Below are 17,113 nucleotides of genomic sequence, written 5' to 3' on the forward strand. Positions count from 1 at the left end.
TTTTCCGTACATTCCCTAGACAAGCGATACTGTCGTATATTTGTATGCAGATTCATTGAAGGGTAATAGAAGGGTTGTAATAAATCTTTATAATGCAAGGGCATACCCTCAATGAATTATGACAAGCTTTTACACATAAACTCAAGAAGTACGAAGATATTTGAAAAGTGCTGCGAACCTGTTGAAATCTTGCAAATGAATTAATTATATCTATATTTAATGTACTTGACCAGGAAAATATTCAACATACGGTTCAACAAATGTAATTTTAGCAATTAGATAGTATACACTTATTTCATGACTACGAGGGGAACAGTCAAACTGTTGTCCCGAGGTAATGGGGAAGACCTGGGAAACTGTTGCCCGAGGCCGAAGGCCGAGGGCAACAGTTTCCCAGGTCTTCCCCATTATCGAGGGACAACAGTTTGACTGTTCCCGAGTTGTCATGAAATAAGTGTTTTATTACCTAACCTACTATATAATTTCTTAAAGTAATGATATCGACATAATAATCAATGGCTTTTAAAATACATTGACAAAAGTTTGTATTATTTTTTAAAACCAAACTAAACAAGTTGAATATTAATCAAATATTCACACCGATTGGTGTAAAATCAGAAAAATTAATGGGTGTGATATTATCATGCACTAATAAATGAAAAAAAAAACATGTAGTAAACAACATAATGATGTCTTAAAAATTTGAATATGCACTTTTATGGCAAAGATCTATACTGAATGAAAGGGGCCTACATTTTTCCCAAACTACCCTCAGAAAAGGTGTTCATGGCCTCTTCTTTGAAATGATATTAAATTGAATATATATTTAAATTGGTATCAGGTTTACTTTTCAGATGATAATTTCAAATTGAATAAAAATGCTTCAATTTATATATAATTCAATATTATAGCTGTAAAGTACAGGAAATTAACTATGACGTCATAATGGAACAGTTCAGTCATGCAACAGTTCATTCTGTGACCGGGTAAACAGTTTTGACTGTTTCATGATTTGCAAAAACATTAAAAAGAATCAGGAAACAGTTCAAAATGCCTAATTACAATTTATATAGTAGGTTAGGTAATAATTTTGACTGTTTCATGATGTGCAAAAACATTAAAACGAATCAGGAAACAGTTCAAAATGCCTAATTACAATTTATATAGTAGGTTAGGTAATAATAGAATCTATATAGGTTCGCAGCACTTTTCACAAACTACAAAGAATGTTGAAAATAATTATATGTTAAACTTAGATTTTTAACTTGGTTATGCCCTTGCAATTTTAGAATTTATAAATGGCCTCAATACTTCAGGTATATTTGCTAAAATCACGTGACTGCCACATCACGTGACAAGTCTAAATAAGAAATCTTGTAGTTTTCAACCACATTGCATTTGTCCGATAATAGTAAAGTCCTGAAAAGAAACGCTCATCCTTGTAAAGAATGTATTTTCTATCTAAAAAATTCGCCGACATTTCCATTTGGCACCTTAACTGTACTGCGATGATTTTACATAACATTTCAATAACAGGAGGCCCATAGGGCACATCGCTCACCTGAACACTTTGGCTAGAGAAAAGCAGATATCAGTTCATTATTGAAAAGTTTCAATATATAAGTCCCCCAGGGAGTTATGATTTGAAATACCTTGAATCTACACTATCTGAGGATGCTCCCATATATCTTGGAGTAATCATGGCTTTAGAATATTTTAAAGATTTTTACCTATATATTTTTATTTATACCTTTGATCTTCTTTTGTGCTCATAACCCTACCCCGGGGGTCATGATTTGAACAAATTTGAATCTACATTATCTGCTGATGTTTCCTTATCAATATGACTTGTCCTGCTTTTGCAATTCTTGAGAAGAAGATTTTTTACGATATTTCCTATACATTACAATGTATAATTTTGGTGCCCTTTTGTGACCCAATCCTACACCCAGAGGTCATGATTTGAGTAAACTTGAATCTTCATTAATTACCTGAGGATGCTTCTATACCAATATGATTAAACATGGCTTTGCTGTTCTTGAGAAGAAGATTTTTAAAGATATTTCCTGTATGTTCCTATGTATAACTTTGATCTCCTGGGGGTCATGATTTGAGCAAATTCAACTCTTCACAACCTGAGAATGATTCTATACTAATATGACTAATGGCTTTGTTGTTTTTGAGAAGAAGATCTTTAAAGAAACTTCCTATATATATTCTATGAATAACTTTGATCCCCTGTTGTGGCCCAACCCTACCCCTGGGATAATGATTTGAACAAACTTGAATTCACACTACCTAAGTATGCTTCTTTGCTGATATGACTAATCATCCTATGTATAACTTTGATCCCCTGTTGTGGACCAACTCTACCCTTGGGGTCATGATTTGAACAAACTTGAATTTTTACTACTGTAGATTCTTAAATATACGCGAGGAATTAATTATTGCATAATTACGCGAGAAGCATCACTCGCGAAATAAAATTACTCGCTATTATTTTTATGTTGCTGAAATCGATGTAAAATCCCTTGATCAGCCGTCCACTCGCGAATTATTGTTCTCGCGATTTGACGTGAAAGAGCCATTTTGCGATTATAAGTACTCGCAAAAAATAAGGAATCTACAGTATGTAATGGAGCTTTCACATAAATTTCATTTTTTCCGGCACATGGTTATTGAGAAGAAGATTCTTTTAAAATGCCATTATTTTCACTAATTCTGTGTTATCTCCCCTTGAAAGAGCGTGTGACCCTTTATTTGAACAAACTTTAATCCCCTTCACCCAGGGATACTCTGTACTTAAATTGGTTGAAATCGGCCTAGTGGTACTAGAGAAGAAGATGAACTTGTAAAAAAAAAAAAGGTAACGATGAAAACAACGACGACAGCAACGGACAAATTTTGATCAGAAAAGCTCACTTGGTAAATGTATAAAGATGTCTTTCGTAACGTTCTTTATTGTTATGTTAGTAATTTTTGAGAATCTACAAATGAAATATTGATAATGAATGTAAATGAAAAGTAGGAATACCATCCGCTTGAAAAGTAGGGGGTATATAGTGATGGGGGTGTCCGTTCGTCTGTCTGTTACGCTTTGGGGTACCCATCTCTTATTCGAAACTCCTCTTATACCACTGAATAAAATTTAATGATACTTTCACAGAATCTTTGATACATAGTGCCATTGTGACCTCTTATTTTACTTCTTGATTACTTCTTGATTGGACACATAAGCTTATTTCGGGTTTCCAGTAGCACAACATAGAACACTGTCATTCTTTCTATAATATTAAGGGATACCCATCTCTTATCCGCAACTCCTCCTATACCACTGAATAGGGTTTAATGATACTTTCACAGAATCTTTTTTTAATCGATGTTTAAGAAAAATCATTGAAAATCTCCGGAGATAGAAAAGTTATGTTTTAGTTTATAATTTTGAATGCAAAATTCACCCATGTAGGTTCATCTAGATCTTGACCTCACCCCCCCCCCCTCCTCAGCTGACGCATAGATTCTGCCCCCCCCCCCTTTCCCGCAATATTTTAAATTGTATAATTTTTTTTTCAGTCTTAATTATTCAGTGCCTTATTTCTAACCAGTGTAATTTCTTTTTTAGATTCAGTTCTTTGTTATCGACGATGGATAAAACCTTATAATAGACTGTGACTTTCCGCAGAGTTTTAACATTGTTGTTTTTCTTTACGCAATTTCTCTAGTTATTCTATTCGGAAACTTTTACTACAGAGCAAAAGACGCTAAGAAAAGGGAACAATAGGAATGCCAAGAAATCATCATAAATGGTGGACAGTGATGCTGTTTGATGATCAAATTAACTTGCCATTCATGACTGGTTATATATACTCTTATTGACATCTTATAATGTATCTTTTGATTTGTTAGTATGAAAGCCAGTGATCTTCATAAACAGAAAAAGATATACCAGAACTTGTATTTATTTATGTATTGTGTTTGAAAAATTCAGTAGACTGAATTTCATCTCAGGTGAATTCATTTATGCAATTGTTATTCTTTCAAAATATTAAGGCGAAATCAAAATTATACTACAATAATCATATTATTTCAAATGTTATATTATTTCACACACCCCCCCCCCCCCACACACACCCCTCCAAAAAATAAAAATTAGGGACATTTCCACTGTTAAATAGTTATCAAAGCAAAAACATCGTAATTTTGATAGTTTCTTTTGATAGAGTGATTTCGAACAAGTCATATCTTCTAGGTAGCATAATAATACAGGCTTTTCTTTCTTATGCATCTCAGTTGCACACTAATTTTTAGCAGCACCCAATCTATGGAACTAGAATTCCTGTATCAATCCGAGAGTGTCCAATGGAAAAGTTATGAAATAAATAAGACAATATTGAATTATAAATGACTAAAAAAAATATCAAAGTATATGTTATTATATCTATGCAGCACCAAATGAAATATTAATTCATGCTTCTTAGTATGGAATCCAATGATTCCTTAATTTTTGCTTATTTCTTTCTGATTTGCTGAAAAAAGGCTGGTTCATGCAGACCCTTCTATAATTATTCATGAAGAAAATTAAACAACTCAATCAAAGACAAAAGATATTTATTAAGAAGTTCAGTTATCGGTGCCAAATAGAAATTTTGAAAAGAGAGGACAACGGAGCTTTAAGACATCTCAAAATGGATGTATAATTTACAATTTCTCAAGTTTTGACAGGGAACCCCCAAAGAACAGGGTGTTCCCTGAAAGGCCAAAAGGTTCGAAATAGTTGGAAGTAATTTTGCTCTGGTAACTCATCAAAACGATCTATCTCGCTTGCTTCGTTACCAGAAAAGGAAAGCCAAAGATGAATTTAGAATAGTCAAATTTTGTCAGCAATGCTAACCTCGTCTGTTTGTGAGGCCAACATTCTGGAAAATTCCAAAGGAGAAGGTCTAAAAGAGAACAAAGTAAAATTAACAGCCAAAGAGAGCAGCGGGATAAAAGAGCTCGGGTGTCCCCTCCTTGGTTCCAAAAAAAATTGTAATTTAGAAATAAAATGCTTTATGTAAATGTTAAGCCAGTCCATATTCTAAGTTAATCACTGATGTTGACATATTTTTCAAGCCGCTCCATTTCCTTGTGGGCGTTTTCAATTTTTTTCTGCACGATGGCCTCTTCCCTTTTCTGTTGGGCCCTCTCTTGTTTTTCTGCCTGTGTCTTCTCTTGGTTTTCTAATTTGAATTATAAAAAAACACCCAGTTTAATAACTAAAACTAAGTATAAAACTTGTATTTAAACACTATAGCTTAATTATTTATTAAGGCTGTTCAATTTTTTTTATTTACCTCTCCATTTTTCAAAATCCTCTTTTTTGTCAGTGGTCAATCGACTAGGGGGCCTGGGTGGCAGCTTTAGTGCTGAATCCTCAGTGAGGAAAGTAAGATCGAAGGCCACTCCACCCTTCCTCTCAGTCATATCTTCTGTGATCATTGTCCGACGTACCTTTTCATACGCCTCCATTTCTTCCTTCCCCATCACTCCTACCCTGTTGTGTTTGCCAAGGCAACTCTGAAAGATACCCATGGTGTTTTTTTTTTCAGAGTGTGTATAGTTGTAGCTAACTGCGGAATCTATGGGGATAGGTTATTGTGACGTCACAACTATTATTACGCCATTGCTATTGTGACGTGATAATGACGGATCTACATGTAAGAAATTGGTATATTTTAACACAAGATCAAGGACAGTCATGTGTCTGGCAAAAAATTACTATGTTTAACTGTAGTTTAATATTATACAATTATGGACTCTTTCGGTGGTGAATATGGTTTGTTATTCACCAGAAAAATATCAATATTGACCGAGGCGAATAACAAACCATATTCACAAACGAAAGAGTCCATAAATGTTTTATTATATATATAGTCTAAACCAAAAAAAGACCTTTCTGTATCAAGATTTTTTCATTTATGAAATACAAACAATACACACAGTAAAAATTTAATATGTGCACATTGTAATTTTCAAAATTACATTAAAGTGTTTATTTTTGGAACATTTGATAATTGATTGTTACATTTGCATATTGTCCAGAGATCACGGGAGCCGGGAATGGCCAAAATCCCGAATTAAAGGTGCTTAGACACAGATTTGAAGGTAATATTTACTCAAATTTTCTGTATAATTTCATGACTTATATGTTGCTATAGCATTTCATACGAAAATTTGATAAAAATCTTATTTTATCTGGAAGTTATTGAAACTTTGAATTTCTGGACGCGTTTGATAGACACATCCTTGCACTTTCACAAATTTTAACTTTATCCTTAGTACTTTAGAAAAGTAGCAATTTTGTTGTTTATTAATGGAAAATATTAAAACTATAATGCAGAAATTCCAGAATAGAAATGTAGAAAGCAAAATCCTCTCACCAGTATTGTCAGTCCGTGCTCAGTGGTTTGTGCAGAGTTTATCAATTGAACACACCCTGTGAAACGTAAACATTAACAACAACAGAGCTTGTGCCCTGTTTACAAAAACAGTTTACGTTTCACGGGTGTATTCAATTTGTTAAACTCTGTACACAACTACACAACACTGAGCACGGGCTGACAATACTTAAGTGAGTGGGTTTTGCTTTCGCACATTTTTACTTTGAGTTTTTCTGGATTATAGATGTAATATTATTCATTAATACGCAACAAAATTGCTACTTTTCTTAAGTATTAAGGATAGAGTAAAAAATTGTGAAATTGCAAGGATGTATTAATCAAACGCCTCCCGAAATTCGTAGTTTCAATAATTTCCAGATTAAATAAGTTTTTTATTTAATTTTCGTGTGAAATGCTATAGCAACATATAAGTTGTGATATTATACAGAAAATTTGAGAAAATATAAACTTCAAATCTGTGTCTAAGCACCTTTAAAGCTGAACACGACTCGTAAATAGGCATACGCCATTTTCGATATCACTATCTACGATATCAGCATCGGGGTATACTCTTCGCATTCGTTACACCTGACTGCTTTATTGTCACGGGTATCGGCGTGGAATGGCGACCGGTGTTCGTGCTGGTTATCTTGTATTCCCTTTGTTTACATTTTATTGCAGTTACGTGTATTTGTGTTTGTTTGTATACTGCACTGACCTGTGCAACTGTTGTAAGTCCCTTTGGTATCTTACTCTCCTGCATTAGAAGTAAACAGTTATTTTTTGTCGCTAACGAGTGCTATATAGCATACGTCCGTCTACACCGGTGACGATTGATTACACTGACCAGTGACTAAGTGAGCGACTCTAAATATAGGGGCCCTCAGATATAGCGAGAGTCCAATCGAATATGGCGGACAAATTTCTTTTACGAATCGTGTTCAGCTTTAATCTTAGGTTCAGAGTAATTTATTGTCTGAGTATTATTTGTCTCCAAACTATTGAGATCAGGGATGTCCCTTAGCAGAATAATAAAGAAAGATATATAATAAAGAATGAGTTTCTTTATATCTTTTCTACTAGTTGTTTCTCACAAACAAACATGCACTTAACTTTCGGTGATTATTTCGATTTTCAAATGTAGATGAGCATTTATTTATTCAAGAACTAGTGGACTCGGGTCTTTAAGACAGATTGTGACTCCTAATATCTCATATACTGCTTTAAAGTACTCATTTAAAAAAAGAAAATGACTCCTAATATCAAAGTACTGCTTAAAAGTACTAATTTAAAAAAGAAAAAGAAGGTTGCATTCAGACAAAGGGAAATTGAATCAGGCTCCACTTTCCGTCCGATGTTTGTGCTATACTTAGTGCTATACTAAGCTTATTAAAACATCATATTATTGCATTCATGTAAATTACTTAGCCATGGCTACCAGTAGATTTGAAAGCATATTATTTTTTCAAATGCAAGTATTCATTTCCTTAAATATTTTCACTAATTGACACTAATTTCAAATGGGATATCAGGAGATTAAATATCATTTAATTAGATCATAACTACTTGAATCTAATTACAGATTATGACGTTTGTCCCTAGTTGTTTTTTTATACCCTCGCTCCGAAGGAGAGGGGGGTATACTGTTTTACCCTTGTGTGTCCGTCTGCCTGTCCATAACAAATTTTCGTCGCAGTTTTCTCAGCAACTACTCATCACAGATGATTGAAATTTTTGCACACTCTTTGTTTAGGCATGCCATATTGTGGGAATCATTTTGTTCGAATCCGATCTCAACTTCCTGTTATTCCGTGCTTCTGTCTTCTGTTTTACCAAATTTTCGCCACAGTTTTCTCAGCAATGACTCAGCGCAAATGTTTGAAATTTTAGCACAATCTTTGTTTAAGTATGCCATATGGTGGGATTCATTTTTTTTTAATCTGATGTCAACTTCCTGTTTATCCGTGCGTCTGTCCATAACAAATTTTCGTCGCAGTTTTCTCAGCAACTAATCATCACAGATGCTTGAAATTTTAGCACACTCTTTGTTTAGGCATGCCAAATGATGGGATATATTTTTGTTCGAATCCAATGTGAACTTCCTGTTTATCTGTGCGTCTGTCCGTACCAAATTTCTGTCACAGTTTTCTCAGTAACTGCTCAGCGCAGATGCTTGAAATTTTACAACAATCTTTGTTTAGGCATGCTATATGGACATGGTGGGATTCATTTTTGTATGAATTCGATGTCAACATGAGAGTGTATATTCATATCACGCATTCGCTCACAGACTTCTTGGTTTTTTTGTTTTGTTTTTTTTTTTTAATTGTTTTTGTTTAACGTCCCTCTCTAGAGTTTTTCAAATTCACATTCATTTATTCACTCAAAACATGTAAATATATGGTACATGAGGCCAATGAAAAATATTTACAGCATATAAAATTCAGTTCAGGGGTACAAGTATATTATATGCTAATTCAGAAAATGAAAGTGAAAGAGGACAAAAAAGAAAGATGAATACATATAATAATGATATAAATGAGGAAAAAATCATGGAGGACAGACTAAAGATCTGACAAAATACTCCATAAATGGTTTATGAAAGAGGTTGCATATTTACGTATATTTGACAACATATCTACATAATTTAGAAAGGTGTATTTATTACATTTTCAACAGTGAAATACTGTGATTTATTTATTGAATAAAAGTGATATTCTTTCACAGTGTGAAAGGATACCAAAATGATATTCTCTCACAATGTGAAAGGATATCAAAGTAAGTAAAACCAAAAAAAACAATTTTATCAATATTTGATAATTAATTTAAATTTATGCATAAAATGATTGTTAATATAGACTGGCATTTCGACTTTTACGCATAGGACTTAATATATAATTATCCATTTGTAAATTAAGAGTTAAATAAATATTATATAAGTATATTTCATTTCTTTCGGTACAGAATATTCAATGTACAAGTGAATAAATCCGCACACTGATGAAGGATAACTCGTGTTCATGAAAGATAACTCGTGGTCCCCTACCTGTACATTGTACCATCTAGTGTTATCATCTACCAATACTATAATTATGTCAAAAACATGGACCCTATAATATGGGGTTACATTAAAGGTCATATGAAACAGTTCATAGCAGTAGGATTTTACTTTTTAAACATAAAGACTAGTATGAAAGAATGTCAAATCACGTTTCGTAAAATTTTTTTTGCCTTTGCTTAACTGAAAAATGAAGGCCTGAACGTGTCCACTTGATAAATTTGTTACCCGCTTATCGTTCTTGATTTTGTGTTTTTATGACGTCACAAAGACCCATTGATGTAAATAACGCATTAGATATAGTGTAATTTTACCGTATTTTATTGAGTTAATTTTAGTCATTTATTGGGGATATAAATGTGATTATGATTTTAGATGAGCTACCTGATTCTAAAGTACAGTTTACTCTATTTGAACTAATCCTTAATTACGCCAACAACTGAAAACGAGAGCTTTTCATTGTAGGATGATCTTGATGAATACCCCGTTGAAATCAAGATTTTTCTCCTCCAACTATGATTACTTATTTTAAATTAATACTTTAGAAACAAAAATCTTCTTATTTCTGTTTAATGCGCATATGATACATTATGTTTTTTTTTTCATTCCCAGTGAAAGTGTATAATAAACAACAAAAAACAGCGTAATTAATTAACACGAAGACTAATGTAAAAACGATATAGAAATAGGGGTTTATGACGACATCATCGTAATTTTGTTGTCACATTAAAACTGATTTTAAAAAATGGCTCAAAATTATCGGCATCACGAGTATGTACATGTATATACATGCACTGTAATGTTACGGTGCTGATACTTCTTACAGTTTGGCTGAGCAATTGCAGTTTGAAAATACTCATACACTTCGTGCATAAATTGATCAGTTAAAAAAACCCATACCCCCATTGTTTGCGCGATTGCACATGAACAATTTTTTAAAATTTTTACAGTTAAACATTTTTTTTAATCAGACTATATACTCTGCGTTTAAATAAATTGATACAAATTTAAACAATTGGTTTGTAAATATATTCACACAGAAAAGTAGGATTACATAGATATATAGATAAAAATTATTACGATAACAAAGTTATAGTGTTATGTGTATATGTACCGACTTTTTGGTAAGAAAAAAATACGAGGTGAGGAGGAAGAGAATCATCGAGACAGGGAAAGCCAAAGAGAGAAAAGGGAAAGCGATTGAGAGAGGAGGAAAAGGGAGAAAGCGATTTCCCATAAATATTTGCAGGTTTAGTTTCACTTTCGCACACCGCGGTCAATCGAATTCAGCTTTACTTTTAAATTTTAATCAGAAAACAAATTATCAATATTCTTGTGTTAGAAATTTAGTGAATGGTAAATTATTTTACAGCGTCTATATTTCACTTACTCGAGTACAGACCCCCTCTCTTTGTATTCTTTCTCTCTCTCTCTCTCTCTCTCAAGTGAAGTGTCGAAGGACGACAATAAATTAAACAGATAAAACATGCTAAAATCTTGCAAATATGCAATAGGATTTTAAAAGACAAATACTATCTTGTTTGAACATCGTATATTTATGCGCGGTTTAGCCAAGATGATGATATTTCTTAAAAATTACGCTGCAAAAGACATGATCGGTTGTGTAAATGTTAGTACTGAATGTAGCGACTGGGTCTTACTGACGTCATTAGCAAAGGGAGATAAGCCGCGCTAGTTGAAGTTCATTTTCGCAGTCAAGTAATTTTGATCGACTCTGCTGCCTCTAACTTGCATAAAAAATCCAAAATGTAATTGCAGGCTTTTTAAAGTTACTCAGATGAACTCATTTCCGTATACAACCCAAAATGCTCAGGACATTGTTTCATATGACCTTTAAAGACAAAACCAATTGTTGTGCATCAACATATGGGCATTTTTTTCTGGAAATAATGGCCTAATAGTTAAATAATATAGTGAATCATATGAATGTATTAAAAAAAAAAATAATGTCTGGCCTGTCATAAGATAAAGATAGTAACCAAATCATCCTGATAGAGACTCAAAATGCCAACTCCTTCCCAAATATGTTGCTAAAATCCATTTTATAATGTTTTCAATCTCACAATTGCTAAGGTATGACATCTCTCAACCGCTCTACTATGACGTCATAGCCTATGACACTGTGTTAGGAAAGACAGAGGCAAAGAGAAATCAAAGAAAATGTGACAAACAGAAAATTCAATGTTTTGTAGTTGGATATGGAATTAATTTCACTCCCGAAACAGGATTTTTTTATATTTTCACTCGTGCTTCGCACTCGTAAAAATTAATATAAAAAAATCCTGTCCCACTCGTGAAATAAATTCCATATCCAAGTACAAAACATTGAATATCCTCTATATACTCAACACACACACACACAAAACTACCTCAATTCTCAAATGACTTCCCAAAATACATTTTATGATATGTAATTGCTTAATAATGAAAAGTAATTGTTGAAATAAATGTGATAATAATTTGATCAGCTATAAGTTTCTTCAACCTGCAGTACATAAGCCTAATAATCCTTCTTAAAATTTTTGTTATGTATACCTGCACAGTATGTAGTGTTCATTATTTACTTAAGCACTTCAAAAGGTTTTGATCTAAATTGGGTATCAAATTCTCGAAGATTTGTACTACTGGATTTAATTCTTTAATTTTACAAATAGTTCACATTTATATGAATATGTCCAATGAAGTTCCAGTCAGCTTTACTTTAACCAAGACGTATCTCTCGATCAACACCAAAATAAATATCATTTGTGTTAGATCAGGGTTGGACATTTTCCAATATTCCAGTTCGAATTTAGGCATTTGAGAGATATGGCTGTAAATGGCATCATGCTCCAAAGATTTGATTCACTTTTCTATGTAGAAAAAGTTCTTATATATTAATAAGCACTTATTTTACTTAGACGCATCCTAAATTTTAAAACCCATCGTTCAGTTGAGAAAAATCCGGAAGAAGATGTCTGGAAAAAGACATTATTTTTATTTTCATGATGGGTGAAAATTTGGATCGGCGGAATCGTAAACCAAAAGAAAAAAAAAACTTTGGCCTTACTACGTTTGTTCAAGCAATCCGTCAGGAAAACACTTTCTCTGCCAAATTTATTTGTGAGCTGTGTTGCGAAGAACTTTAATTTACATGTGCAAGAAAATGCTAATTTCACTGATTAATGTAAGAATTCTGAATTCTTGGTCGGATATGGTGATGGTGGTTTTTTGTCTGCGTTTGCCATTTCGTACTGCGTTGGAGTATAGGCAGGAGGGTTTTCATGACTGCTAGTAAAGTATACATCTGAAAATCATAAAAAGAAAATTAATGTAAAGCCGTTATAATTATATTTTGGTAATTGCTAGTTTCTTTTAAATGAAAGTGAATCTAAAAATTGTTTAACAGAAATATACTGTGTCCCTTTGCATATATACTTACATGTACAATAGCCTTCATTTAAAATTTATATAATATGCATCTAAAGGTACATGCACTATAGAGACATATCTTGACTTACTAGGCACCCTTGCTGTGGATGTATTCTTCCTTGGTCTGGATGACTTTAAACGTTTCACCACACAAAATACACAAACAAATAGTACCCCAGTAGCGATAATGATCCCTATCACCAATCCAGCTATTACTCCTCTGATAAATATAATGTATTCTATTATTGAGTTCAACAAAAATTAGATATAATTCTTATTACATGTAAGATTCTAAATTAAGAAGACTTTTAATTTGCTATAAACAGATTATACTATCTACATGTATCATTGTATTTGGAATTTTGCATTTGTTTTTCTAATTTCCAAATCAGTTTCAACGCCTTTTAGTATATTGCTTTTGGTATCCGGATCCATTTTCACTTGATCAACACGTTAAACTCTTATAACAAACTGTATGTGATAACAATTCGCTTGTATCTATAAATAAGTGAACAAATGGTGTTGTTTGAGAACATATTTAAACATCTCAACTGCTTGGACCTTTCAAATTACTTAGTTTTTTAACGTACGCAGTCCAGAAAGTACAGCAGTACTGAAGCCCCTCCTCCCCACAACAGTATCTGTAGTCATCAGACATACTCTCATCCAGTGGACAGAAAAATCGACCCTTGTACGACACGGAACCATTAGCACTCTTGTCATACCTGTCGTTGTAACAAACTTTGGGCACTGTATTAAAAAAGGGGGGGGGGGAGAATTTCAGAATGATTAATTTTCCAAAGGATTGTCATGATTAAAATTCTTGTTTTTGTTTGTTTGTTTGTTTGATTTTTGTTGTTGTTGTTTTTTTTTTTATTGTCGCGATTGTCGTGATTCAATTTCTTATGTTTTTTGTTTGTTTGTTTGTTTTTCTGTTCTTGGTTAAATTCCTGAAGAAGAGATGTTACAGTATACATGCAAGAATTAAAAGAAAATCAGTGATTGCTATTATGCCGGGCAGATTGACACAGCTGAATGTATAAATGATTGATTTTACTCTATTTATACAAAAAATTCTAAGACAAATACACATACACGTGCCATGTTCTCGATAGCTGGCTCTCATACGGTACCGAGAAGCTCCATACACTGTTCCAAACAAAAGGGCGGATCGAATATTTCGCGAGCCGGAGATATGGTTTCCCCTGAAAGAAGATATATAACCTCTAGATCTACTGCCTCTGTAGGAACGACCTCCATAGCGCCCCCCTCTAGATCCACCACCACGACCTCCTCTGGCATTGGCCAGTGAAATTGCTGCAAAAGGAAAAGGCGGAAAACTTTTCAAAGTTCACTATGAGACGAAAAACAAATAAATGCAATTATTCATTTTTTTTTTTCTTTTGGTCAATATGAATGACCCATAGTACAAGGGTAATGTAGATCTGCCTGTTTGCGCAAAAATATACAGTACTTTATGATTGAGTGTATACTATTTACAGTAATTTAATTATATAAATACATGTGTACATGATTACATGTAAATATTATTGGAGATAAAAAAAAAAAAAGCATATAAAGATAGCATATAATTATACTCGTATGTATATACTTCCGCATATGTTTGCATTATGATGCAAACATGATTTACATGTATAATGTTTATAATACATAAAAAAAGAATAATAACACTATTTTTCATATTTGCTAAAGAAGCTGATTAACGAACGCAGAACTACTCAGATTTATTGAAACGCCTTTGTTTGCATTTGTATATTCAATTCAATTTTGTTTATTTACCAATTAAGGGCCCTCATTTGGCAAAAAGAAAGTATACATTGTAAATACCTGTATATTTTCAAATAAATGTTTATCTAATTTCGTTATAAGTGTTGGCTTAATTTGTTTCATTTGGAAAAATGTTATGTTTGCTTAGAAAATTTTATCACATATATAAAGTTGTCGTATATTTTTCTCTCAAATTTTAGAACATTCGTTTCTACAGTATCTTATCGAAATAAAATTTTGAAATAGTAAAAGATTATCGCTATTCTACAGATTTGTCCAAAATATTCTAACCAAATTTTTACTTACCTATAACAAGAACGATTATATACGTCCACCATTTCATGGTGTGTCATTTCTGAATATAAGACACACATGCATGTACGATAAAAAATATTTCAAAATTACCTTATCACAATACGGGTGACAAACACTTTGTTGACAAATTATCGTCCAGATAACCTTTGTGTACCGTAGACTGGCTAGGGCACAAAATCGAAAAATACCACTCTGGATTTTCCTTGTTTATATGCGATAAGCAATGTTGTGATTATTTGATGCATGTCTTATATAGAAATATTTATGGGCGGATCAAGGAATTTGGGTTGTGGGAGGGATTATTTTTAGGGATCTAGGGTCCACCTTAAGACCCCCAGTGGCTCCAGGATGAAGGCTTGGTGGCGGTCAAGAGGCTAAGGCTCTGGAAGCTCCTGAATTTTAGTGATTTTAAAATTAAAATTCAATCTTAATTATCCTTAATAGGTGTTGTTACGTATCAATAACCAAAATATGCAAATTTCTCACCATACAGAGAATTTAATTCTAGTCAAACATCTGCTTGTCATTGAACTGTGATTTGAGTCCATCTTCTTATATTTCTTCTATTTAAGTCACACCCCCCCCTTCCCTTCTGTCACACACACACCATCTTTCATCACCCCTTTCATCATGTGTCATGACACATCTTGCCTCAGTTCACGTCTTCTAATATTTTTTAGTAATCAATAGACCACAAAATAATTATAGGAAATATTAGCCAAAAAAAAAAAGAAAAGATTTCTGTGTCAGAATGATTTTCCCGTGCAAATGACGAAGGGGGAAAATACAGTCACTTAAATTATTTTCAGTATCTTTAAATTTTATAGATCTGTAAACCTTTCGTTAAAAAAAGTTTAAATTATGACGAGTCAGACATACATGTATAATTTATATATTTGTATAAAATGTATATATGTTATTAATGTACCCCATGTACCAATATTGTGGTTTGGATGAATAAACTGAACTAAAGTCTTGAACTTGAGCTGTCAGTGACACAAGCAATATTTTGGAGTTATTTTCCTAATACGCACGGCTGTTACAACGCACTTTGAAAAATTACGCACTTTAAAAAAATGTGCGTTAAATTTGGGCACTTTGAAAAAAAAATATTTTCAAAGTGCGTTAATATCGACCATATTAACGCGCTTTGAAAAAAAGTGTGCACGGTTTGGTCAATATTCTTGCAAATTTTAGGTATGATAAATAATTATTAGAACCTGGTTGGATAACTTTTCGGTGATGACGTCACTTCAGGATCTGAGATATAGACCTTTTGAAGATTTTTGCTGATCTTCAAGAACTCAGGTTCGATGTGATTGGTCTGTTCAAACTAGATTTCTATTGGTTATACTCTGATTGATCAAAAATAGAATAATTTGCCTAAATTCAAGATACATTTTAATTGTACTGGAAGTCAAAACATTACAAAACAATCTTTTTTTTTCCAGGGAGGAGGGCAATGATGCCTATAGGGAGAAACTCTATATGGGTACATACCTCTAATTATTTTTAGAATCGGTAGGGGAAGAAAGTAGTGCAGAAAAAATTACAAGTTCCTTAATTTGCAGACCTGAATAAAAAAAAAATGTGATAATGTACTAAACTGAGCCTCATACTTGTTGATAAGGAGTATGTTCCCTTGCAAAAAAGCTTGGCAGATGTAATTTATCAAGAAAATCAGCAGAATTATTTTATTGCTAGCGCTCTCGAGCTACTGAAGATAGACTGTACGATGATAATTTCGTTTTATCATAAAAAATTGATATGATCCGAATTCTGAATTTCTTAATTTATTGTCTAACCTATGACTAAAAGTACAAGAAAATTTGGGTCATATAATGCCAAGATTGTAGAGATCAACTGGTAAAACCTAGCTTTCCTTAAAGCTAACCATGTATGGTACATGTACCTTCCTAGATGATTCCGGCAAGCTCAGACCCCCCCCCCTCCTCCCCAGGAAATCTTTCAGAGTTTGTCGGAAAGACACGAGAAGCGATTGATACAATGCAGTAGCACTGATATAATTGTTATTCTTTAATTTTTCATTTTTCCTTTTTTGACGGAAAAGCCCGATTAATGATCCGATTGTTATTGCTAG

At 33.0% G+C, this 17,113-nt stretch overlaps 1 protein-coding gene across 1 annotated transcript; it reads right to left on the reverse strand.

The window, feature by feature from the left end:
- Positions 1 to 4,631: 4,631 nt before the first annotated feature.
- LOC133184654 (uncharacterized) lies at positions 4,632 to 5,597 on the reverse strand. Its single transcript, XM_061319740.1, has 2 exons — positions 5,334 to 5,597; positions 4,632 to 5,219 (listed from the first exon to the last, which is right to left on the reverse strand). The coding sequence occupies exons 1-2, from the start codon at positions 5,569 to 5,571 to the stop codon at positions 5,083 to 5,085; spliced, it is 375 nt and encodes a 124-aa protein (XP_061175724.1). The 5' UTR covers positions 5,572 to 5,597; the 3' UTR covers positions 4,632 to 5,082.
- Positions 5,598 to 17,113: the final 11,516 nt, after the last annotated feature.

Source organism: Saccostrea echinata, unplaced genomic scaffold (genome assembly GCF_033153115.1).
Source record: "Saccostrea echinata isolate AGI-Se365-2 ecotype Australia unplaced genomic scaffold, CSIRO_AGI_Sech_v1 ptg000010l, whole genome shotgun sequence".
Taxonomy (NCBI): Eukaryota; Metazoa; Mollusca; class Bivalvia; order Ostreida; family Ostreidae; genus Saccostrea; species Saccostrea echinata.